At 35.0% G+C, this 24,154-nt stretch overlaps 2 protein-coding genes and 1 pseudogene across 4 annotated transcripts; 1 reads left to right on the forward strand and 2 right to left on the reverse strand.

Annotated features, from left to right (window-relative positions):
• The first annotated feature begins 3,687 nt into the window (after window positions 1–3,687).
• On the forward strand, window positions 3,688–15,437 carry CJD1 (Chloroplast J-like domain 1). Of its 2 annotated transcripts, none has more exons than XM_020675454.2 (10): window positions 3,688–3,802; window positions 5,657–5,771; window positions 5,977–6,081; window positions 6,316–6,393; window positions 6,897–6,952; window positions 8,236–8,293; window positions 9,074–9,199; window positions 9,424–9,522; window positions 9,940–10,011; window positions 15,115–15,437. In XM_020675454.2, exons 1-10 carry the CDS (start codon window positions 3,699–3,701, stop codon window positions 15,175–15,177), a joined length of 876 nt encoding a protein of 291 aa, XP_020531113.1. In that variant the 5' UTR covers window positions 3,688–3,698; the 3' UTR covers window positions 15,178–15,437. The 2 variants fall into 2 exon arrangements, with proteins under 2 accessions (XP_020531113.1, XP_011628090.1); XM_011629788.3 differs by having other exon boundaries at window positions 5,675–5,771.
• A 1,196-nt stretch (window positions 15,438–16,633) lies between these two features.
• On the reverse strand, window positions 16,634–19,643 carry LOC105421658 (putative LRR receptor-like serine/threonine-protein kinase At3g47570; annotated as a pseudogene). The gene is made up of 3 exons (XR_016059788.1): window positions 18,712–19,643; window positions 17,856–18,664; window positions 16,634–17,394 (listed from the first exon to the last, which is right to left on the reverse strand). The product of XR_016059788.1 is annotated as a putative LRR receptor-like serine/threonine-protein kinase At3g47570 (transcript).
• Window positions 19,644–20,072, reverse strand: LOC148781177 (protein MALE DISCOVERER 1-like). The gene has a single exon (XM_088872690.1). The coding sequence runs from the start codon at window positions 20,070–20,072 to the stop codon at window positions 19,644–19,646; it is 429 nt and encodes a 142-aa protein (XP_088728816.1).
• Between the last annotated feature and the right edge of the window lie 4,082 nt (window positions 20,073–24,154).

The raw sequence follows: 24,154 nt of genomic DNA on the forward strand, positions 1-24,154 counted from the left end.
ATTTCAGGCTGAATACACAATTTGAAACACACGGATCTTCCAAAATCCATAAGGCAATTGTATAAAATCTCCAGCAGTATGTAAAATTATACTGGTTGCAATCCTAAAGGGAGGCGCTTCATTTGAGTACATACATATTACAAGAAACAAACCCTTTAAAAGAAGGACAATAAAGGGCATCTCACAATCCCTGGTCTCAACCAAACAATAGGGGAATCCGCCATCGCACCCAATTTCTTGATAATTTTTCAATAAAGTTTACAATATCTGATATATGGGAGTAGTTTACTTTAGTGATTGTTTCCAATACAACAAGTTCCGGATTTTTATCTTCTTGAGAAAGGAATCGAAGACTGTAAAGATCCAAAATATAATCCACTCCTGATTATGACTGTAAAGATCCATCATTACTCCAAAATATATAAACAACCCCTTATTCCACAAAAAACAAAAAACACTAAAACCAACTATTTAATGCTAAAGATAGTTTTGATCTATAAATTTTAAAACAGAATCAAACCCAAACATTTCATAAGAAATATTTCCTTAATATACTAAATGAAATTGAGTAGTGTCCTGAAACTGTTTCTTTTTCCCAAGTCAATTATTCATTCATCAATCACGAGAAACATTGTTTCCCTTGTGTTTGTACAACCCCATCAAAATTCGTCACTAAATTTAGGCATTTTCTCACAAAGCCAAAACCCACATCAAATTTCAGAAAATCAATAAACTAAAAAATCCAGAAAACTCAAAACAAACGATGTACTCTTACCCCTCCACAGAGTTTAATTACTTATCTCACTGGTTAAATAACTATCATATCCAATACCTACACATTTTACGTAGTGAGAAACGATAAAAACAATGGATGAATATTTTTGCATTAGTTATTTTCAGTCGACATTATTTTGAAATTTTCTCATTGCAGGTTTAATTTTGAGCTTATTTTAAAAATTTCTCATTGCACATTTAATTAAAATATCGGGATACTTTTACTAATTCTAATAGAACTTTAGGTAGACCCTCGTCCTAATCTTATAGCAATAGACCTCTAAGTAGTAGGATACCTCAATTTAGTGTATCACATATTAATCCAGTAGAATTCCTATCAAACTTAGCAATGCTATCTTCTAACAAATTGAACCAATTATTGGACGAGATTGAACTAGGCATACCCACCATACAATTAGATGACAGGTTCATCTTTTAAAATTGTGCTCCATGTTGCAGCTGCATCCTTTTATTTATCATTGTTGGGTGCATTTAGATTTTCAGTTTGCAATATTGGGTCCAATTTGGTTCATTTCAACAATCCTATATTGATTATTTTTTTTTGTTCTTTTTGGGCATTTCAATGGTGGGAATCGAATTGGGGGTTAGTATTATGATAATACAAATAATAGAAAAAAATAAAAAATAGAAAAATAAAAATTTAGAAAATAATTTTATATAGCTATATCTTTGCGGGCCGAAGCAAACCCGCATCTAACCGAAGCGGCAGCACCAAGTTTCGCTTCTCTTCAGTTTACGCTTAAAATCCGAAAGCTTCGGCCACTTCAGCCGAAGCGAAACGAATTTGATAACATTGGTATTATCAAGCCTGGATCGGATCGGCCTATTTGATTTATGGAAATGCCAACAGTCAGGCAGGTATGGCAAGTCATTAAATAAAAAATATCATAAAGTCAGTAAAAACCTCCAGTTAACCAGTTGGACTGGCCAGTTTTCCTGGTTCTGAGAGCCATCTTTACCCAAAATTTGGACTTTTCATCATAGTTTTGCGCTGAGCCTAAGGAGTATTATTTTGCTTCTTTGTTTTCAATTTTCATACAGCCTATCTACCATATTTCAAATATGACACCCATTGAAATCCTTCCTAGTTTATCACTGTAACCCATTTGCCAAGAAGTTCAATTCTTCACCTGGGAAGATCCACTTCAAACAACTGAGTTGAAAGGCCCATCTCCAAAGCTCCCTTCCAAAAGAACAATGCAAAAATAAGTGGTCTATTATTTATCATTTTTTTTACACATCAGACATATATTAGTAATAGTCATTCCTCTGCCTCTCAACCTGTCAATGGTAAGCATTTCTTCGAACGCGAAGCAGACAAGTGAAGAATTGAACTTTGTGGGGAGTTGAAAGATTGCATAGCCTTGCATTCAAATGGCTGAACTGTCTATATCCATTTGGAAAATCAAGTCATAAGCTGATTTCATTGAGGACACCCCATTGGTAAAAGCCTTCATATTCTCTCATCCCTCTTTGATACATATACTTGCTTTTGGTCATTCTGTAATTTTCTCTAGGTTCCTCTCTTTTGTAACTAAAAATAACAAGAGCTTTTAAATTCTTTTAGAAGGAATTTAAACCATATGCTATATTTGTATTTGTCTCTATCTCTTATGTTAAGCCAAATTCCCACCAGAGAAAAGGAAAAGAAATAATAGAACCTTAATCTGATCTCACCCAAATAGGAAAGGGAGTCCCCTCTCAGTATTTTGTCTTTCCTTTTTTTTTTTGTTTTTTGTTTTTTCGTGAACGGGTGTTTTTGTATATTTTAACCTCTATTTCGTATGTACCCAAAAAAAAAAAACCTCTCTTTCTTATGTTCATGTAAAGTGTTGTTTTCGCTGCCTCTCTTCTTTACTTTTTTGATCTCAAAAATTTCTCGCTTACACTTACAACTAATCTTAAGCGGACTCTAAATAGTTGGAAAAAGGCTCGGATGAATATAATGATAACACTTATTTTTTTTACTATCCAAGACTCCCCTTAACAAAAAGAATCCATGATCTCTCTCTTTTCTAATTTTTTTGGATATTGTTAGAGCATTCCAATTTTAAAACTTTTAATAACAATCTTAGTTTTTTTTTTAAAGATAGTATATATTAATGAAAGGGATTTAAAATTAGTATTAAGTAATACAACACAAAACGAAAACTTAATCAAAAGAATTATAATTTATTTCAAAGGAAAGGAATATGAGTAATATCTCATACCCCATTCTTTAAGGAAAAGTATATTATCTTTGACGCAAGGACATCACAATCACCCTAGCCACTAACTAGAAAATTGAGCAGGTAAATGTGTCTTAAATTCTCCAAAAAAAAAAATAAATAAATAAATTGTGCCAATCTATCAGATTTTAATAGGAGTGAATCCAAAGTTTTAGATCTAGCTAAGTATCCTCAAATGATTTGGATTTTAAGTTTTTGAATACCTAGCTCTTGCCATACGAAAAGTGGCCCATTCTTATTTAATTTTTTTGAGGCACACAAAGAGACCTTTTTTTTATTTGTTATTAAATTTTAGAGGGTGCATTACCCGATCTGAAAAAAAAAAAAATATCTACAATAATATTATTTATTTTTGGTATAAAGCGGCCACAGTCTTGACCATTGAATTTGAAATCTGGCCATTGAAGACGATTTATTAACTGAGTACAAAATCAAAAATAAATTTTTTTTTAAGGTCATGACACACTTCTTCTATGTTCGATTCTATATCTAACGGCTAAAAGTGATTGCACCCGTTAACATCATACGGAATGCAATCCTGACCTTAAGGGCCCAGATTTAACTCTATCCTGATTCACATGCTATCTGGGCCGTCCACTCCCACTCTAAACCCTGTTGTCGCAGTGAGGTCAGCGATAAACCTCTCTCCCTTGAAGAAGAAAGCACCTTGGGGCAATGGCCATGGCGGCCTCAAATGGCCTAAATTTCACTTTTAGGGAGCCAAAGTGCCTGAATATCCGATCAAACCCCAAAAAGATCCCATTTTTCAGGTGCCACAGGTAAATTTCCTCATTATTCCATTAAAAATTCGATATTGAGCTTTTAATCTGCATTAATTTTCTTCGATATTGTTTATCAACGATTTCTTTGGTTTTATTCATTGATTTGGAGATATTATTATAATTTTCCCAGCTTATGGGATTTGTATCATTGGTTTGTGTTTTTCAGAGAGGCCCTCATTCTGTGGAGGATAAAAGTATTCAGATATTTTAATTAAACGTGAAATTAGAAAATTTCAAAATAAGCTCGAATGAAAATAAGTAATATAAAGATATTCATCCATTGTTTTTATCGATTCTCACTACGTAAAATTTGTAGCTATTGGGGATGATAGTTATTTAGCCAGTGAGATAAGTAGTTAAACTTTGTATATAATGAGTCGAGCACGAGAGAATTGTTTTTCTTCCAAATACCTGTTTGTTTGAGTTTTCTGGGTTTTTTAGTTCATTAATTTTCTGAAATTTGATGTTGGCTTTGGCTTTGTGAGAAAATGCCTTTTTTCAATAACGAATTTTGATGGGTTTGTACAAACATAAGGGAAACAATGTTTGTCATGTTTGATGAATAATTAACCTGGGAAAGAAGAAACAGTTTCAGGACACTGCTCAATTTCATTTAATATGTGAAGGAAATTTCTCTTATGGAATGTTTGGGTTTGAATCTGTTTTGAAATTTATAACTCAAACTTATCTTTAGCATTAAATAGTTAGTTTTGGCATTTTTATTTTTTGCGGAATAAGGGGTTGTTTAAATGTTTTGGAGTTATGGTGGATGTTTATTCAAGAAATTGTATGTCTTTGATTGCTTTCTGAAGAAGAGAAAATTTCTGAAGTCATTGTAATATAGGAAACAATCGCTAAAGTAAATTACTCCCATATATCAAATATAGTAAAACTTTCATATGTCTAATTAAAGAAATAAATGTTGTGGAATTATGGTGGACGTTTAATTAAGAAATTGTATGTCTTTGATTCCTTCTGAAGAACAGAAAAGTTCTGAACTCGTTGTATAGGAAACAGTCATTAAACTAAACTACTCCCATATATCAGATACAGTAAAACTCTCATATGTTTAATTGAAGAAATAAATGTTGTGGAATTATGGTGGATGTTTATTCAAGAAATTGTATGCCTTTGATTCCTTTCTGAAGAAGAGAAAAATTCTGAACTCATTGTATAGGAAACAATCACTAAAGTAAACTACTCCCATAGATCAGATATAGGAAAACTTTTATATGTCTAATTGAAGAAATATCAATAAATTGGATGTGATGGCGTACCGTATTGTTTGGGTGAGACCAGGGAATTGTGAGAAGCCTCCTATTGTCCCTCTTTTTAAAGGGACTGTTTCTTGTAATGTGTATACTCAAATGAAGCACCGCCCTTTAGGATTGAAAAACCGCAGCCAGTATATGCTATATACTGCTGGAGATTTTATATAATTTTTCCATTTCTGTTTGGATTTTTGAAGATCCATGTGTTTCAAATTGTGGATTCGGTCTGAAATATAAGACTTGAATATCTAATGTATGGAAACCCTGACAAAGTGGATCTCTAAAATTCTTATCACCCATGCTGATGAACTTATAAGCACTAAGATTTTCTTTAAATTCGGCAAGGGTTAAGGAATTTGTATGTTTCAAGTGGCAAGTGAAATTTCACTGCCTAAAAATTACATCCTACAATGTAATGCATGCAAATTTGACTGTTTTTAACTTATTCTTTGCCTGCCCTGAAATTTGATTTTATCTTCGTATCATCGCTCATATTTGTGGAGTTATGTTCTAATTCCTTTTTATTGCTTATTTTGATGGCTTGTAGTTTATACAAAATCAATGAAATAATTGTTTAAAGGAGTTTCCAATACTGTAGGCTTGTTAGAATCAATCCCATGCGTTGCAGAGTGATATTGCATGCAGCATCTTCTGCAGGAAGTTCAAGTGCAAGTAGCCGGGAAAATCCTTATGAGGTAAATGCACTATGTAGCTTTTTCTTTACCATAATTGTTTAATTTGATAGTTCTATCAAATGTCAATATGAAAATGAAGGGACTGCATTTGTTAGCATCCTAATGCTGTTTTTTCCTTGTCAAGATGATTTGTTATAATTTAGGTAATTTGTTGTGATGGTTAATGGATGGCTTTTCTTTTTGTTCTGCTATATCTGGTTCTTAGGTTCTTGGGGTAAGCCCCATAGAGGGATTTGATATGATTAAGGCTGCTTATACCAGAAAATACAGGGATGCAGAACGAAGAGGGGATGAGGCATCCATGGCTCAAGTAGGTTATAAGGGCTGTATCTCTACTTGTATGTGCGCAATGAACTGGACTTCATTCCTATCATTTATGTCTTCTTAATTCACAAGATGTTCTTGCCTTAAATAATCTTAGTGACTATGAAGTCCTATATGGTGTATTTGTTATATTTGTATCACTGTGATTTATTGACAGGAAGCCCCACCATTTGCCAAAGAGAGAAAACTGAGTTTGTCAATGTGTTTTTTTTTTCCCCAGCTTGAAAGGGCATATGATCAAATTATGATGGCACAGCTGAAAAATCGTAAAAAGGGTGTTACCTTTGGATCATTTCAGGTAGCTTGAATAGTTTTCTCTTCCATAATATGGCTACGAATCCTTGAATCATGTATGGAGCTGTCCTTCGCTTTGATGCATTTGTTTTGAAAAATCAAATTTGAAAAGAATCTTGACTTTATTTTTTTTGCAAAAAAAAAGAATAACATCCGTATATGTAAAAATATTGATGACAAAAAACATTCTAATGTGTTGGGAATCTAGGACTTTATTTTGTCTGGACTTTCCCTGTGTGCCATTCTCTAATCCAGTGTAGAATTGGTACTTGATTTCAGTTATTCTACAAAATCATAAAAAAATAAAAATAAAATAAAAAATAAAAAATTTGTTGGTGTAACTGATATAACACTGTTTGGGTTTTCCTTTTGTTTTTAAGGTTTTTGCTTCTTCTTTTTTTTAATGTGTCTGGTTGGATGAATTGCACTTTTCAAGTTGTTGTTGCTTTGCTTATCAATTAATTTTATGTGATGTGTAGTGTTGTAAGTTGTTGCCATTTAGTGCAGGTATCCAAGGATATCAAATATGCTGATAAACAGCCACTTATACCGTGGGGACCAAGGTGCATCTAATTTTCCATAGAAATACTCCAATTAGTCACGTGTTCTATCCATCTGAGTTTTGGCTCATTATCGATCGAGAGAACTAGAAATGACAGGGCACCCAATTTCCTTAGAAAGTTTATCTTTATTTATGCTTTCAAGGAAATGTAGAACTTTTTCTGCATCTGTTTAGAAGCTCAGCATTATTTTGTTTTCCATAAGATGAGCAGTGCATTCTCTATCCACATTCCAAAATACTCCTTCTAGATGCCATTATTTGCATTGCCTCACTAGTAATCTCCTTCCCTGCCCTTTTGATGTCCCTTTAATTATTTCTTTAGACATTATTATGTTGCTGGTATTTCATCCTTTTGCTGGTTTATCATAAAAAGAGCCATTCAACTTAAATTGTCGTGATCCATCATTTTATTCTGGAAACACTTCTTGTATATTGCACGGGTTGCCTGTAAGACCTGGAATAGTCACCCTACCAGCTCCAAAAACATTTGAAGCATAGTTGCTGGGATCTCCCAACCTAAGTGGCCATCCCTCCCCGGAACCATGCTCGCACGTTCTGGAAAGGGATCTTCAAAGGATCTCTATTTTTAAATTTGGGATCTTGATCTTCTATGTTAGGGATCTTGATCCTCACCTTAAAGACCAAGATAACGACCAAAATGCTGCTTTTCAAGCCAACTAGCAATGAAATTTTGTACTTTTAATATGGTATATACATATATACTCTTTAAGCTTAGGATAAAAAACCCCAAAAGAGTGGGATCTAGATCCCTAAAGGTCAGGATCATGATCCTTAAAATGTTGGGATCAAGATACCTAACATTTAGTGATCTCGATCCTTGACATGTGCATTGTACAGCATCGGTCCCAACATAGGGATCCTCTAGTCTTTCTCAATCCCACTGCTCTCGATCCCTATATAGGCCCTGATGCGCTCCCAATCCCAACAACTATGCTTTAAAGCATATTCTTCTTAAAATTTCTCAATTAGTTTGTCTTTTGTGTTCTTTTTTTTATGCTTGTAGGATTCCCAGCTGAGCTTTCTTTTATTTTTATTATTTTTCCCTTTTTTTTTGGTCTTCTCTAGGATGAGTGTGTAGAGCATAACTTTTATGAGTAACAAACAAACTTCAAACCTCAGACTTCCCACATAGGCCCTTATATGCTTGAATGCGACTCCCATATGAATATTGTATTAGATGTTCTTGTATATTTTCCTTCATGTTGCTGATCGTCTTTCCTTCTTATTTTATGTTTTATTCATGATTGAATTTTTTGTTATCAGGTTCTCAAAATCAAGTGTAGATGACATCCGCATTAATATGGCGATAACTGCTTTTTTTGTAAGTTCCAGAATGACAATTCATGTTTATTTTTCTCATTGGCTGTTCATTTTAAAACAAACATATTTATAGTTCTTCTGCTCCATGATGTGAGCCACTGCATGTGGTTCTCGTCATCTGTCAGCATGTTCTTTTCTTTGTTAATGTCTACTTGGTGATTTGAAGATGCCCTTCCAAACCTCTCAATATCCTTTTATTTTCTTTTTAATTTTACTTCTTTCATTTAGTGTTTTCCAGCTGGATTCCTTGCGTTCTTAATTTTGTTTGTGGAGGCAACCTATATTTCTTTCCATTCTCTATGTCACTTTCTCCTCCCCGGAGTCATATTCGGCTTTTTGTATTCTTAATGAACTGTGTCTGTCACACTTAGTTTCTTCTGGGGTTACCACTTTTGAAATCCCATAGAATGCATTAATATCCTGTATGCACTATGAATCATGTCAAACATTCTCCTATTTTGAGTTTATCAAAAAATTGCTTATGGTCATACATCGTACCAGCCTCTTGTGACATTATTTATCTGCAGAATGTCTTTTAACTCTAAAAGGAGACAGAGCATCAAGTTTAGAACTATCCTTGACATAATCACGCTTTGTGAATCTTGGAGCATTTATGGATTTATAATTAATGTGACCTATTTATTCTTTTCCTGGTTTCATATGGACGATATTCTTGAGATGCTCTCTCTTTATTTTATTAATTTATTTTTATTGGCTCCCTGTTCTTCTCTTGAGAATATGTGCCACAATGTTGCAAATTATCTAACCTTGCACTTTACAGACAATTTGGGCGGTCGTGAAACAAAATGCTGAATGGAAGCCTTTGCAGTTCTTAGCTTTTGTATTCGTCTATAGATTGTTTGAGAAGTTAAAGTCATTTGAGCCACCTGCTCCTCCCGCATTTAATGTGAGTTTACACTAATTTGTATAGAGTTTTCCCATCAATACTATTTCTAAATGAATTAATAGTACCAAAGCTTTGAAGACTATCTGTTTATCTGAGTCTTCTTCTTTGCAAAAAATGTTTTCTACTAGTCTAACAAGTAGGCTTATTAGTTTGAATTCTTAATGAGTGATTTTTTCTGAAATTTAGTTTTCCTCTGACCATATTTTTAATTTTTATGGCTGCAGGAAGATGGTGTTGAAGATGAAGGGCGGGCATTGCGAATGGGAAAGCGGTTATTACGCTCTTTATCGCTTGTTTTCGGCTGTATAGCTATTTCATCCTTGGTACTTAATACAATTTGAACTATCAATGTTTAACTTGGACTTCTAATTGAACAAGAGGAATGCATGGGAAGGAAATCCAATGGACTATGGAGAAACAATGGTTCATTGGGTCATCACTATTCATTAGAAGTGATGGTTAAGGGGAGTGAGAGTGCGATCCAACATTGAGTGTATGTCATTGTTTTGATGGGTCTCACTGTTGCTCCAAGGCTTCCTTTGAGGCACCATTTATATATTGGATTTGAATGGGATACTTTTGCATGAATCCTCTGACATGAATTTAGTTTTTTCATGTGGTTGTAGGAATTAATTTTTACGAATAAATTGTATTTATAGTGAACATGGATGGATATGTCTGGAGCTTGGCAGTTTTCTTGCTCATGTATTTAAATTTACAACCAATTTGTGTTGCTGCAGGCCTTTACTGGAATCCTTAACATAATTGAATTGGTTGGTCGCTATATACCAGTTTTTCTGTACAATAATCAGGTAAGCTCTTTTGAGTTTTCTCATCTTGTGACTCTTGTTTTAGTATGTGTTTCGCCTAAATATGTATAGAGGAAAAATTTTGCACGGGTATGACTCCAATCACGTAAACCAGATCACACAAATTAGGGAAAAATCTCACTCTTAGAGCATGTAAAAATTAAGAGCTTTCCTAATATATGGATTCGGGAAGAGCTCCAAGCCCTTGTAGGGAACCTGTTTCTTTTATGTACAATATTTATACAACAAAGGAAATACCTTTGATCTGTGATAATAAAGTTTTACAGAGAACAAAGGAAATACCTTTGATCCGTGATTATAAAGCTTTACAGAGATTCAAAGAAAGAAAAAGAATTACAGACATAACGGCACTGGAATTTTATAGATTCCATACACCTTGCATATGAGTAAAGGATGTCGGGCTGCTACTTTTTCTAGAATCCCTTAGGCTCTGGCTTACAGTTCTTGGTTCAATCTCTCTTTACCTCTCGAAAAGTATATGATCTCTGCTTAATTGAAGCTTTTTTGCAGTTCAAGCCACAAATCTTCAAGGTTAAATCTTGAAAATTGTGCATAATCTCCTCTCTTATGCTCCTATAGTCATTTAAGTTGATATGCAAGGAAGATCTTCAATCCTGAAAAGTCTTCATCTTCAAATCTTGTGTTTCTGGAGTATTTTCCTTTTGAGAAATACCAAAGCATCCATATCGAGAGATTAACCTGTATTGGATGTGTTGGATTTGGTGCTATCCAAAATCACCAACGCATATTTTGTTGGATTGAGATATTCCCATATATTGTGGGATTGAGATATTCCCATATATTGTGGGATTGAGATATTTCCTTATTAATTGGGATTGCTATTAACCAATTAGATATTCTTTAGGAGTTGGTTATTAGGATAAGTTCTATTTGGATTAGGATGAACTTGAAGGCTCATGTTTAAAGAGATAAAGATTAGTTTCCCATAAAAGAAGGAATAAAAATGGTCATCACGTGAGCTTTTTTGGTGAATATCTTTTCTCTATATAATGGGCTATTTTTAGAGAGAGATAGTGTGCCCTATTTGGGTGACCATATGGGAATGATGGTTCCTTTGGAGAGAGAGGGAGCCAGAGCCTCTTGTGCATAAGATGCAATTTCCCTTTCGAGAGAAGAGAGCTTCATTTGGACAGAAACATTGTGATGGTACCTCTTTTAGACTTCCGAAGATTGAGAGGCTTGTTTCTTGTAGAGAAGCTGTTACCATAGAGATTTGGGATTGTTCCCTTTCAGTAAGAGAGAAAGTCAGTTTTTCGTTGCTCTCGCGTCTCTATTTGGTGTTGTCGATATTGCTAGAAGTAAAGAGAAGGAATGGAGAGTTGTTTAAAAGGGTTTTCTCGACTTGGGATTTTTGTCGAGGTTTGTTCCAAAATCTTTGATGTAACTTTCATTGGTATAGTGGATTTCAGTTTACCATGCCTGTTGATGTAGCCCTCTTGGGTGAACCACATAACTATTTGTGTTCTTGTGGTCTGTATTTCATATTTTATTTCTCATATTTTATTTGCCACAAATATTAACTCATCGGGTTTAAAGCTTCCATGCGCACAACAAGTGGTATCAGAGCCCCGGTTTAGGGTTTTTCGATAAGGTAGTAAAGGTTTCGAATGCAAAGTTCGAGGTGGAGGAATTTGGTGGAAACACTATTTTTCGGCAGAATGAAGAAAAAATTTATTTGGCAAAGGTTGAATAATTTGTGAAAGCTATCCAATGGATGTTGGCATGGTGAGCAGGTGATTTTGATATTAAGGTGGGGATTGTTGGATTTGGTGCTATTCATAATCACCAACCCATATTTTGTGGGATTGAGATATTCTCATATTTTGTGGGATTGAGATATTTCCTTATTAATTGGGATTGCTATTATATTCTTTAGGAGTTGGTTATTGGGATAAGTTCTATTTGGATATCGAGAAAAGGGTCTTTTTTCTATATAATGGGTTATTTTTAGAGAGAGAGTGTGCTCTATTTGCGTGACCATATGGGAATGATGGTTCCTCTGGATAGAGATGGAGCTAGAGCCTTCAGTGCATAAGATGTAATTTTCTCTTAGAGAGCAGAGAGCTTCATTTGGACATAAATATTGTGATGATTTTTTAGACTCCCGAAGATTGAAATGCTTGTTTCTTATAGAGAAGCGGTTCCCATAGAGATTTTGGATTGTTCCCTTTTAGTAAGAGAGAAAGTCAGTTTCTCGTTGCTCTCGCGTCTCTATCTGATGTTGTCGATACTGCCAGAAGTAAAGAGAAGGAATGGAGAGTTGATTAAAAGGGTTTTCTCGACTTGGAATTTTTGTCGAGGTTTGTTCCAAAATTTTTGATGTAACTTTCATTGGTATAGGTGATTTCAGTTTGCCATACCCGTTGATGTAGCCCTCTTGCGTGAATCACGTAAATATTTGTGTTCTTGTGGTGTGTATTTCATGTTTTATTTCTCATACTTTATTTGCCAAAAATCAACCCGTCGGGTTTAGAGCTTCTGCGCACAACAGGATGGACTCTGGAAATAGGTATCGTGAGCCACCAAATCACCAATTTTTGGCACGTTTTAGACCTTATTGTGATACAAACTTGCCTACCTATCAAACTATTGATCTCATTGTTCTGATCGTACTTGCATCATGTGTTATATCACGAAATTTTTGAAAATCAAAACACTTTCTTAAAACGTGTTCATGCTTTAAGAAAGTTTCTGATTTCGCTGTGCAATCTTAGTGCGATCTTCTATTTGAAGCATATATTTCACAAATTTTTTTTTGAACATCCTTCCATTGCTTCCAAAATCAACTAAAGTGAGATCTTTCCGTATTTTGGAAAGGATCTTCCAATTTAAATCACTAGGCAGAACTTTTCCCTTTTCCCATCTCAATCCCTTTGAGTTCTAGAATTGCCGTCCAACACCTGTTTGAAATAGAATTAGGAAACCACTCTTCGACCTTCTAGGTGCCTCTAGACCATTCCAAACTATGCCAAACAGTAAGGCGGATCAAATCATTGAGAAGTGTCTTAGGGCATAACAGCCTCGCGGTGAATTTTCAAAATCACCCTATTTCCTATCCAATTTGCATGAAAATTGTTATTTCATTATAGGTTTGAACAATCATGACTGGATATTTTCACCACATTTTATGACCATTTGACCTCACCGTAAAAGTTCATTGGGGACCTATTGTTCTTTGGCCCCGTGGTTCTTGGCCAACTCCCAAACACCATTAAGGTGTTATCCAAATTGCATTATTTCTGGAGGAAACCCTGAAAATATCCCTAATAACCATTTCACCATACTTGAGCTCATTTGGACCTCATCTAGCCCAACTTGGACAGTTTACCACGAGAGGCCATATATGGTCTCCATGAATCTTGACTTTACCACTGTAAACTTATGCAATCTTCATGCATTTTTGGGAAAATGCTTGCCAACATTGTTTGAAACTTCCACCAACTTTGGGCCCATTTAGACACTATATAGTACATATTGGACAGTTCACATTGAGGTTGCTTTTCATGGTATTGTAGCTCTCAATGAACTTGCCGTGCCTGTTAATTTTGATTTCCCAATACGATTTCATTATAGAGCTGAACAAAAAAGCTTAAAACAGATGGTATAACAAGTTGGCCCTGGACCAAAAAGGGCAATCTCTCTCTCTCTCTCATCCCAATTTGTTAGTTTCTTATCACTCTGTCTTTGCTATTCATAGAATTATCTTTCTACTTCCACCTCGCTTGCCATTTCTCTAACTCTAGCATGTTTTCCTCTCTAGAGATTCCTTGCATTTAACCCCTTTTCAAGGTAGAAATCTATCTTCTACGGTGAATTCAGATACCATCCAAATAGGAAAAACCAATTTTACAAGAAATGCTTTTTGCAAGAGATGTATTTCAAAGGGAATAGTTTTTCCTAGATAAGTTTCTCCATGAATCCAAATAAGGCCCTAGAGTACATGCACATTCCATGTTTTCAAAGTACTCCTAAAGTCCTGGTTCTTATCATGGCTTCCTGCACTGAGGATCATATCATCATTTGATGTTTTGTTATATTTGTCACAAAACATCCCCAAACAGTATGAGACTTGTAACTAGGATTTGGTTCTCTTGGAATTTAGTTGTATTGGAAAAAGTTCATTTTTTATTTTATAGATAAAATGCTTTAGAATGATGTGGAATTGTTGGCCATCTCTAAAACCGTAAATCAGCAAAGACCCTAAAGGCCCCCAAAAGGAAAATGTCTTAGGAATCTGAACTTATTAATCAAACAAAAAAAATGGAATCTAATTCTAAAACATATTTGTTGAAATAAAAAATGAGGGGAAAGGTTTCTATACTTCCCCTACAGCATAGAAGATCTATGCTTCCCCTACCATGCAGCCGTCCAATTTTGATCAAGAGAGCCACTCACCGTTTGATCTTAGATCTGATGTCTCAAAGTATTTATTTTTAGTTTTTTTTATACAAATTGTATGAATATGAAATTTGGTACGTGTCATCTTCTCATTGGGGCGCACTTATAAAAAATATTAAAAATAATTTTTTGATAAAATATAATGACCAAAATACCTTTGAATCTTTCAGGGGTATTTTGGTCATTTTATTTTATTGGAAATGTTTGTTTTATATTTTTCGCTAGTGCAAGCTTAATAGAGGATTGGACGTCCAAACTTTGGTGGCAAAATAGTTTATAGAAAAAAAACTTAAAAATAAAATAGTGTAGAGACATGACATTGTGATTGGAGCGATCTTAGTCCTCCGTTCAAAATGGACGGTTGGATAAGGGAAAGTATATAAGTTTTATGCTGTAGGGGAAGCATAGAAAGCTTGCCCAAAAATGAGATCTAGATATGAAATTATTGAAAAACACTAGAACCCTAAACTCTAAACATGTACCCGATGTAGGCATACGCTTGTTTTTGCGACTCACAAGAAACACAAATGACAATACTGGTTAAACGATCATCTTGGTATTGAACCTAACTTTTGGGCATGAATATCCAAATAGCAATTCCTTGATTAACTTCTTGATCTGTAGTGAAGGTTTCCATCCAACATTAACCCTGGTTTCAATGTGCAGGAGTTGTTCGTCACTAGTTCATCTGCAATCATGCTCCATATCATGGCTTCATACTACAGATGAAATGACAGATATCATGTTTTTCAACAGTTTTGTAGAGAATGGAGTCTATCTTATCTTTTTCGTCATTGTTTTCAAGGCTTAGCGTGAGTCTGTTAGTTTTGGAGATTCTTTTTGATTAATTTTTGTCTCCTACACCTTTCTTTGTTACATTAAGTATGTACCCTAATTAACATCTCTATTGGATCTGAGTAATTCACATTGACCCTGTGGCATTAATTGGTCATGAAAAATGATAAATTTGCAGTGAAATGTTTATGCTACACGTGACTTGCATTTTTAATGTTTGTGGTGGGGGTGTGCGTGTGTGTGTGCGTGTGTGGATGGAGAGAGAGAGAGAGAGAGAGAGAGAGAGAGAGGTAATATTAAATGGTTAATTAGTTTGGAAAGGTTTTCATTGAGCCATTTGTGTGATACCGTTAATGAACCGTCTCCCTAAGTGATTATGGTTTGGATTCGACGATGCTTGTTTTGGTTAAACCCTGATGTAGAAACTGATATGATATATTTCTCGTGCCCGATAAGAAATTGTATTGGGACAAAGCATTTGTTTTGTATTTTCAGAAAATATGTGTAGTGTGTGATGTATAGCATATATTTCAGTGAAGCATACTAGCGTATTGTACACTCTCTTTCAGGAAACAACGCTACTTTGGAGAAATTTCTATTTGATGTTTTGGGATTCATCTGAGAATTATCAAATGATTATAAGATGACAAAAATTAGTTTTAAATTTTTCAATACTTAGTTCTTGCCATTTTTAGGACTTGCCGAGATGATTTATATATACACATTTTGAGGTTTGAGATGATTATTAGGAAAAGTTTTTTGAACTTCGGAATACTCTTTTTTGTTAGATTTTTTAAGAGAACTTCTATAATAAAGAAAAGAGTCTCATCTCTATTAGAAAGGCAACTCTATTAGAAATGCAACTCAAGATGTCATGGACAGTATGTTCTTGCGGGAACAAGAATTCAAATCACAAACTTGTCTAGAATTTTGATAGGGTATGTGATCCAAGGACAAGATTTTGTTTTTGTTTTCCTTAAATATTTGGTGTTTTGCACAAGGGAGTTAATGTATAGTATGCTTCTAAGGGAGCACAATCAATGCGTACTCTTTGAAATAAGTACATCACAGTTATGCTCTTGACTAGTTGGAAACCCCGATAAAAAAGAAAAACGAGGGGCAAAATCAGCGAGGGTTCCTATTGGAAGTAAAAACACTTTTATTATTTTGCTTATCTGGGCCCCATGGCATTCTCTATATTGGTCAAAAAAAATTAAGCCACTTATCTCCTATATTTTTTGGATTTTGATAACATTCTTAAAATTTTAAAAAAGCATAAGGTCTTATTGCATCACTTAAGCATTTCTTTTGTAACACGACCATGACAGAGAGGTACGAGGCTTTAACTCAATTCTACACGATTTGCAAATGCCATAATTAAACCACCAAATACCAACCACGAAAATGGAGCATATATAAATAAGAAACTCACCCACATGTATTACAAGATTTATATGGCATAGCACATATACAACCAAAATGAGACCTAAGTTATGAACGCCACAAATTACCTCTACAATATCATTACATGTAAAATCTAATATGAAATGCAGGCCATTCAAAAGAATCAAAGTTGAATTCCAAGAAAGAATGGCACTCCACAAGTTGTCCCAAAAACCTGAACCTTATAGAGAGAGAGAGAGATGCACATGTTTATACAATGGGATGAGTAACAAGATGTATACAGTGTTTGAACTGCTGGGTATATCGCATAATATTGCTCTTTCTCTTTTTGCATCAAACTTTAATACCTCATATTTTATGTCCTGCAAATTTGTTAGGACCCCTCTCATGTCCATCCTCTCCTTTGGTGATTCTAATGAACAAGAAAGCCCAATACCCAGGATGGCCACCAAACATGGTTGCATTTCATATAGCCTCTCTAGTCCCCCGTTTGTACCACCAGCATCTAATAGTCTTTTATCAACAATTTCTATCACTCGATGAGGATATGCTCTCTTTACAAATTCACAATGATTTGTTCTATTTGTGAATATATCATCAGTGGGCTTCTTTCCAGTGAACAACTCCAACAATAGAATCCCAAAGCTATAGACATTTCCCTTGATCGATGCTTTAACACCAAAACCATACTTTGCAATAACAACATTATCACTAAAACAATCATCTTCAACAAACATAGAAAAGAAACTACACAAAAATAAAAACTTGTAAGTATAATGTCACGCACATTAATTTTAGTAAAAAAACATAGCTTTGGTGACATTGAAAGCAATGTCGTTAACAAGGTTTAGAAACACGTCTTGGCCGAGGCAAGTTACTTGGACGAGTCCGAATGCTCAAACTAGAGTCCTGTACTAGGCCCAAAGCCCTAGATAAATTTTAAAAAATAAAAAATACGATAAAGGTAGGAAAAGTAAAATAAAGCCAAAAGCAACCAAAAAATGCAAAATGATCTTAAAAAGTAATAAAAAATAGATTTAACAAAAATTGATTTCTAGTTGGCGATATTTTGAAAACTTCATAAAAAACAAATATAAAAATTGGGATTATGGCAAAAAATACTCAGGAATCTTTGCAAGAAGACATCCAAATCATATGCAAAAATTTTATATAAGATTCCTAATTTTTTTCTATTTTTGTATTATTTTTATTTTTTATGTGACCCGCATTGTACACACAACTTGGAGTAACTCAGCCTCGCCCATAGTGCTCGTCTGAGTCCTAGTGGACTCGAGTGAGTTTTATAGCACCGGTTTTTGATACCTGGGGCGATGTAACCAATTGATCCTTTGAGTCCAAGTGTGCTACTCTGTTGTTCTGATGCTGGTGAAAGGATTCTAGCCAGACCAAAGTTACCAACATGTGCAGTCATGTCTTCATCAAGAAAACTGGATTTCAAATCACAATGCACAATAGGTGTTGGACAATTATGGTGTAGATACTCCACAGCATATGCTACATCAATCGCAATGTCTAATCTTTGCAAGAGATTCAAGCTCAATTGGCGATTTTGATCCTCGTTGGCCATAACCAAATGACTTAGTGGGTGGACCCACTTGTTCAAGCTTCCAATGCACATGTACTCTAATATTAAGGCTTTGAAGTCATTACCTTGAGCACCATGGGTAATACAACATGTGACTAGCTTGATGAGGTCTCGCTGTCGAATTTCACTAAGAGCTTTGCATTCGGCTATGAAACTCTTGAAATCTCTATGATGCTTTAGGTGGAGAACCTTTACTGCAATAGCCATCCCATCGCTAAGAGTTCCCTTATAAACTGAGCCAAAACTGTCGATACCGATCAAGTTTGTTGAATCATAACCATTGGTGGGGAAAAATAATTCTTGGTAAGCGACTTTTTTGTATTCTATTTTGAAAGGCACTTTTTTTCCCAGTACTTTGTTCCCCAGTTTCTTACTTCGAATCAAGATGAAAGTTACCGAAAATGTAATTTGCTAGGATGGGCAAGATAAGGGCTAGAATGAATATTCTTGGTGCTTTATGTCTCTCGTGTGGGGCAAGCAGTGAAGTTCAAATTCCTCGGTCCACCACAGAGCTTGTTGTTTCCTTGGAGATCTAAGTGAAAAAATTGTAAAGAATATCCCTTCTTCCGGAATCTATCCTTTGAATTTGATAGATTTAACCATCTTAGAGCTTGAAAGTATTGTAAATATTTTGGTATCTTTCCTAAAAGGTGATTCCTAGAGATGTTAACTTCTTGGATATGCCTCTGGTTCTTAAATGAATCTGGAATAATTCCCGAAAGATTGTTATCAGATAGGTCAATAGTTAGGAGTGGGATGGCAAGAAGCGAAGCAGGTATAGTTCCATTAATCTGGTTTTGGGAGAGGAACAAGTAAAATAGATTGGAACAATTTCCTAAACTCGATGGGATTGCACCATATAATCTGTTTACTGACAAATCTAAATAATCCAAAGCATTAAGTGGCCCCATTGTTGAGGTTATGCTTCCACTTGAGTAGTTGTAATCCAATCGTAAGTAGGTCAAGTTCACAAGCTCTCCAATCTCTGGAGGAATGCTTCCAACTAGACTATTATGAGATGCATCAAAGCAAATTAGTGAGGACAAGTTGTAAATGGAGGGGTGGATACTACCACTTTAAATTATTTGCAGTGAGCCACAAATTCTCAAGTCTCTTCAAATGGCTCAACTCTTTGGGTATGTCCCCCATCAGAGAGTTATAAGAGAGGGCAAGCCACTGTAGAGATGAAAGGTTTCCAAGAGAAGGTGGGATGTTTCCTTGTAAATTATTATATGAAAGATAGTAAATTACCTATTTCCATGGGCAAGGCTCCAATCATCTTGTTTCTAAAGATGCTGAGAATCAAAAGACTGGTGCAATTTCCGAAACTCGATGGGATTCTACCAGACAAAAGGTTCCATGACAAATCCAAGTCTTTTAAGCGCCGCAGTCATCTAAATGCGGCAGGAATACTCCCACTTAAGTTGTTTCCTCCCGAATCCAACCTCACAAGTGTTCCAATCTCCTCAGGGATGTTTCCATGGATGATGTTAATATGGAGGCTGAGGGAGGTAAGAGAGAAGGGACTGATGGTGCCACCCAAGGAACAATAACTAAGATCCAGTGCTACTACTCTCTCCTTTTGAACGTTGCATGTAACTCCTCGCCAATCGCACACATGAACACGTTCGGTCCACGAGGCCAACATCCCATATGAATCATAGCTTATCTCTCTCTTAAACTGGTATAGAGAGTATTGATCAGTTGAAAGATTGAAGGTGGTGGATGGTGCCTCCAAAGCAACTGCTTCCACGCAGCACACAGTGAGCATGGCCATAAGAAAAACACTCTGTGATCTCAATACAAAGCCAAACTCCATGATCTCTCTCTTAATCTATTGTTTCTTTTCTTTTGGGTAGGTGTGGCGTCAAATGCTTGAATCCTGGGATTTTTTATACATGGTTACAACCAGTACTGTGGAGCTCTATGGGTTTCACTTTCCTCAAAGTCAGTCAATGGGTCCACTCCACTCCATAGTGGAAAATTACAGACGAGCAATGTGGAATTTCTTTAGTGAAGAGACATGACTTGTCTCTTCACTTTGGGGATATCAGAAACCATTAATGTCCTCCCAATATGTAACGTGCCATTCAACGGTGTTTCCAAACTCACTTTCATAAAATTTGGAAGGATTTTCTGCTCCGGCGGGAGCATACTATCTAATTGCTTCCACGAGTAAAACCCATTCTATAGCACTTTTACGACTTTAAATTTTAGAGATCACGCCTCTTGAACCTGGCGATCAAACTCATAAAAAAGAAAAAAAAAAAATATTCAAATGGAATATACTATGTGCTTGAAAAAACTACTGACCTAACATTGATAAAGGCCACCAATTTTTTGAGGGCTATATCTAAATGTTCAAGAACTCAACAAAAAAAATTCTTTTTTTAAAATGAAAGTAATCATCTGGTAATCCTTAGGTAGATCCCAAAATTTTATATGAAAAGAATCTTCTTTTTTGTCTGAGAGACTTATTGTACAGTATGTGCCACTAGAAGCATGCTATACACACTGAAAAAATTATGGAGTAGTAATTTCAGTGGAACCATTGTTTCTTTCGTCTTTAATTGCACCCATAAACATGGATTATTATACTACTGGCCCTTGGTATTCCATAATCCTGCCTATGGTTGGGACTCGTGTCGCATAAAATGCATTTTCAAATAAATAAATGTTTGAATCATCTAAAACTTAGGCTTACAATAAACCTTAAAGAAATACTCTATACCCATGGCCAAAATTCGCCAACAATAAGCCCAAGTTGGAACTTCTCCCAATATTGAGAAGATAAGCGCCACGGGGTAATTTAAAAGCTCAAGGTTCGAAATTACCTTGGATGTCAATCCTTTTCAAAATAGGATAAAATAGAAATAAAAAGCTTAGAAATCTTAGAACTCACCATAAAATGTCCCAAATATAAATATTTTTTCAAGGACACGGTTTCTATGAGTCCATGTAGAAATGAATCACCTCTTAAAAATCCATTTTTGAGATGGATTTTTGGACTTAATTTTTAAGGACATGTAATATCTAACATGGAAATTATGAATGAGAAAAAATAAATACAATTTTTAAAATTAAAAATAACAATTCTATTAAAAAATATATGGACCGTTAGTTTCCATCTTTATACCTCGGGGACTGCAAATGTAGAAATATGATCCTTGGTGCGGTTTGTATAGAGCTGAGGCTCTAAACAATCAAAATAAAGCGCACCTTCACATAGTATCGATAAATGTGGTTTCAATGCTGAAAATCTTTTATGATAGCCTTGAAATATATTTTCATCTTTAATTATGAAATTTAAAACCTCAAAAATAGTGTAAATCAAGTAGATCTATGAAAACTTGAAAATCTTGAAAATTGACTGGCTAAAAATGAGTTACAAGATGCACTATTTCCAAAATTTGAAATCTATTTTTTCTCATGGCATTGTATCTGGATGTCGAGATGATCAATTTGAGGATATTTACGCATCAAAACAACCTCGTCTAGTGAAATTTTTGAGGTGTGCTTTAATTTGATTGTGTAGAGCCTCGGCTCTATATAAACTTTTTCCTTTTAGGAATGCCAAAAGAGCCGTTTGGCGTTCCATCCTTAACAACCAAACAACGAAAAATAGAAAAAGAAAAAGGAAACATTGGTTGCGCTAGTTTGCTTAAATCTAATTTTAGTGTCAAAATTTATACTAATGAATACCACAATTTTGCCAATAATTTGAAGGCTTCTTTTTAAGTCTTCTCCAACAATGAAACCCAACGTGTACGCATGTGCATTGTTAATGGCCAGCCTTTGTCTTCTTATGATGAGTGGATCCAAATGACTTAGAAATCAAACGACTTTTTTTTTTTTGGTAAGTTAAGGGTAAGTCACTTCAGATTTGGACCTCTATCCTTTTGGTGAGAATGAAGTCTGAGACTTTATAAATCAAACAATTTAAATTTAAAAAAATAATAAAAAATCTGCTCGAGTATGGGAGGAAACCTCGATAAGAAAATAAATATTCAAAATCATGCAAAACCTTCTACTAGAAAATACCTAAAATTGAATTCAAACATATAACAATCAGCCAAGCATCACATTACTTGTTGCGATCGCCTTGTTATGTCAGCCAAAAGAGTTCATACTCCCCCTGGCAGTACGCTGCTCATTTAGTCGGGTAAAACTACGAGTTTAGGAATACTTTTAGGATCTCAAATTTTGAAGATGTAATCTCTCCAACCCAATTTAGGAATGTAATATCTCCAACCCATAGACTAATATTAATAATAAAGAAATGTTCAAATCGCATTTGAAAATGATAATGCTTCAACATTGAATAGAGTCCATCCAATCCCAAGAGTGCGGGATCTACGTCTTGGAGAACTTAAAATCCAATGTTGTTTCTTTTTAAGAATATTTGATCTACGGATTATTAGATAGTTCCCAAGTGGCACTTTTGCGCATGAGAATATATTATGCGCCTTCAGGAACATGCTATGCGCACTAAAAAAATTAACGAGTCGTTAATTGAAACCTGTGTTTCTTTTGGGTTAAATTCCAAGTGAAATTGTAATGGGATTCTAGGCTTCTAGGAGGCTAAAACTTCCAAATTGGAACATAGCCAAACTCAAACCGGCAAATTTGATATGTTTTGAGCTACTGTGACAACAAGGATAACAATTTGCATCTCAATTGCACACGGTTTGTGTTTTCACAAGACAAGAGTGGTTTGACTAATTGTGGAAGGAGAAGGTGACAAGTTCGAAACTCACTGGCTTTGAAATTGAAGGGAAGCATAAGTCCTCAGATTGTTGGTCTTTCTTCCCATCAAAATTCCACCTAACAATCAACTCTCTTTGTGACTCTATTTCAGGAGTGATTGGTCGATTATCTCTCTTGCAGTGATATAACAACCAAATTTCCATCAAGTTTTACTAAATGTTCACACCAAGTTTCTTTAGATGTTCTCTTTTTCGATTCCTTGATTTCGCTGAGATTGGTATTTTCAATGAAACTACCCTTCAAGAACTTAGGCTTATTTTATAGGAAAAATGTCTTGAATAAGACAATTTATCTTTAGTACAAAAAGGTCTCAATTGCCAGTGACGATTGGATTTAAAATCCAGCGTTTTGGGGATGTGCCATTGACAAATCTCATGATTCAAAAAGAAATTTATTGATCTTTGCAACACTTCAGAAGCTTAAGGATTTGACATGTGATTATCTAGAATAATTGTCAACACTTTACAAAAGGAAATTGATCTTTTAGTATGTAATTCTTATTTTTATATCCTATTAGATGTTGTATCAGCATTTTGATGGAGTTATCCCTATCAGCATTTGCAACCATACATCTGGTGCGGCCTAGAGGCCTGACTAGGGCCGTATGATAGTGCTTGTTGCCACTTGGCTTGGTAAGCTTGAAACACACTTTTCAACAATCTTAATGGAATCATTGCTCAGATCAATCAGTATGGCCCAAATACTCTTAAGGTAGAGCTTTCACATGTTCTCTCCCTCACCCGGTTAGAGCATTGTTTTTTCTGGGAAATTTAAGTATGGACACATAATATTTTACAGAATTAAAAATGGTTTCTATTTTGGGACATTCTTAAGGTGGAGCTTAAAGTTTTTGAGTTTTTTTCTTAAATTTTGCTCCAGATCGAATGTTTAACTTTTGAATTGCTCTAAACACAAAACCACTTAGTATGGGCAGTTCGGATTTGCTGCTTTCAAACTGCTTACTGTTCTGAGATCCAAATTTCAAACAGCCCCAAGTGTAGGCCGATCGGGCCTAACAATGTGTTATGGGTTTTACAAATAAAAATATGTGATGCACAGTTTGAAAGTTGGACCTTCAAACCATAAAACTTTTTTTAACCGCCCAAACAACTTCTTCTTGTCTCTTTTTTTTTC

The sequence above is a fragment of the Amborella trichopoda genome, chromosome 7, assembly GCF_054954075.1.
Source record: "Amborella trichopoda isolate Santa Cruz 75 chromosome 7, AtrichopodaSantaCruz75HAP2 v2.0, whole genome shotgun sequence".
Classification (NCBI taxonomy): domain Eukaryota; kingdom Viridiplantae; phylum Streptophyta; class Magnoliopsida; order Amborellales; family Amborellaceae; genus Amborella; species Amborella trichopoda.

Bases quoted from the DNA above. Each gene is read 5' to 3' on its own strand.
- CJD1 (XM_020675454.2), top strand. From the start codon at position 3,699: ATGGCCATGGCGGCCTCAAATGGCCTAAATTTCACTTTTAGGGAGCCA. The intron at 6,082-6,315 runs GTAGGTTATAAG...TTTTTTCCCCAG, and splicing joins ATGAGGCATCCATGGCTCAA to CTTGAAAGGGCATATGATCA. The intron at 9,200-9,423 runs GTGAGTTTACAC...TTATGGCTGCAG, and splicing joins CTGCTCCTCCCGCATTTAAT to GAAGATGGTGTTGAAGATGA.
- LOC148781177 (XM_088872690.1), bottom strand. From the start codon at position 20,072: ATGGAGTTTGGCTTTGTATTGAGATCACAGAGTGTTTTTCTTATGGCC.